This window comes from Eimeria tenella, genomic scaffold (genome assembly GCF_000499545.2).
Source record: "Eimeria tenella Houghton genomic scaffold, Eth_scaff2448, whole genome shotgun sequence".
Classification (NCBI taxonomy): domain Eukaryota; phylum Apicomplexa; class Conoidasida; order Eucoccidiorida; family Eimeriidae; genus Eimeria; species Eimeria tenella.
This window is the reverse complement of record NW_013542311.1, coordinates 900-1,245: the sequence shown is the minus strand read 5'-3', so window position 1 is coordinate 1,245 and position 346 is coordinate 900. Positions and strand designations below refer to the sequence as shown.

At 59.5% G+C, this 346-nt stretch overlaps 1 protein-coding gene across 1 annotated transcript in view; it reads left to right on the top strand.

Annotated features, from left to right (window-relative positions):
* Positions 1-188, top strand: part of ETH_00042280 (uncharacterized protein) — a gene marked incomplete at both ends in the record, with an annotated part of 1,660 nt that extends 1,472 nt beyond the window's left edge. The window contains one exon of the mRNA XM_013374995.1: positions 150-188. Within this exon, the coding sequence (XP_013230449.1) occupies positions 150-188 (39 nt within the window). The remainder of the gene's footprint in view (positions 1-149) is intronic.
* Between the last annotated feature and the right edge of the window lie 158 nt (positions 189-346).

Genomic DNA, 346 nt, shown 5'->3' with positions numbered 1-346 from the left:
CCCCGCTGCCGCCGCTGCTGCTGCTGCTGCTGCTGCTGCTGCGTCTGCTGCAGAGGGCCTGAGCCCCGTGTGCTCCGCTTCCGTTTGCTGCTACTTTTCTCCTCCTGCTCTTTCCTCCATTCCTGCTGTTTCTTCTCTTCTTCCTGGAGTCATCAGTTCGGGGCCTTACCTGGACAAATATGACTTAGATGTAAACCCTAAACCCTAAACCCTAAACCCTGGGCGCAGGCTTCTGCACGGCCGCAAACCTCCTCCGCTGAATTGAACTGGCGGAGGCGCCTGGTGACTGCCGTGGCTCCTGCTGCTGCTCCTGCTGCTGCTGCTTCTGCTGCTGCTGATGCTGCTG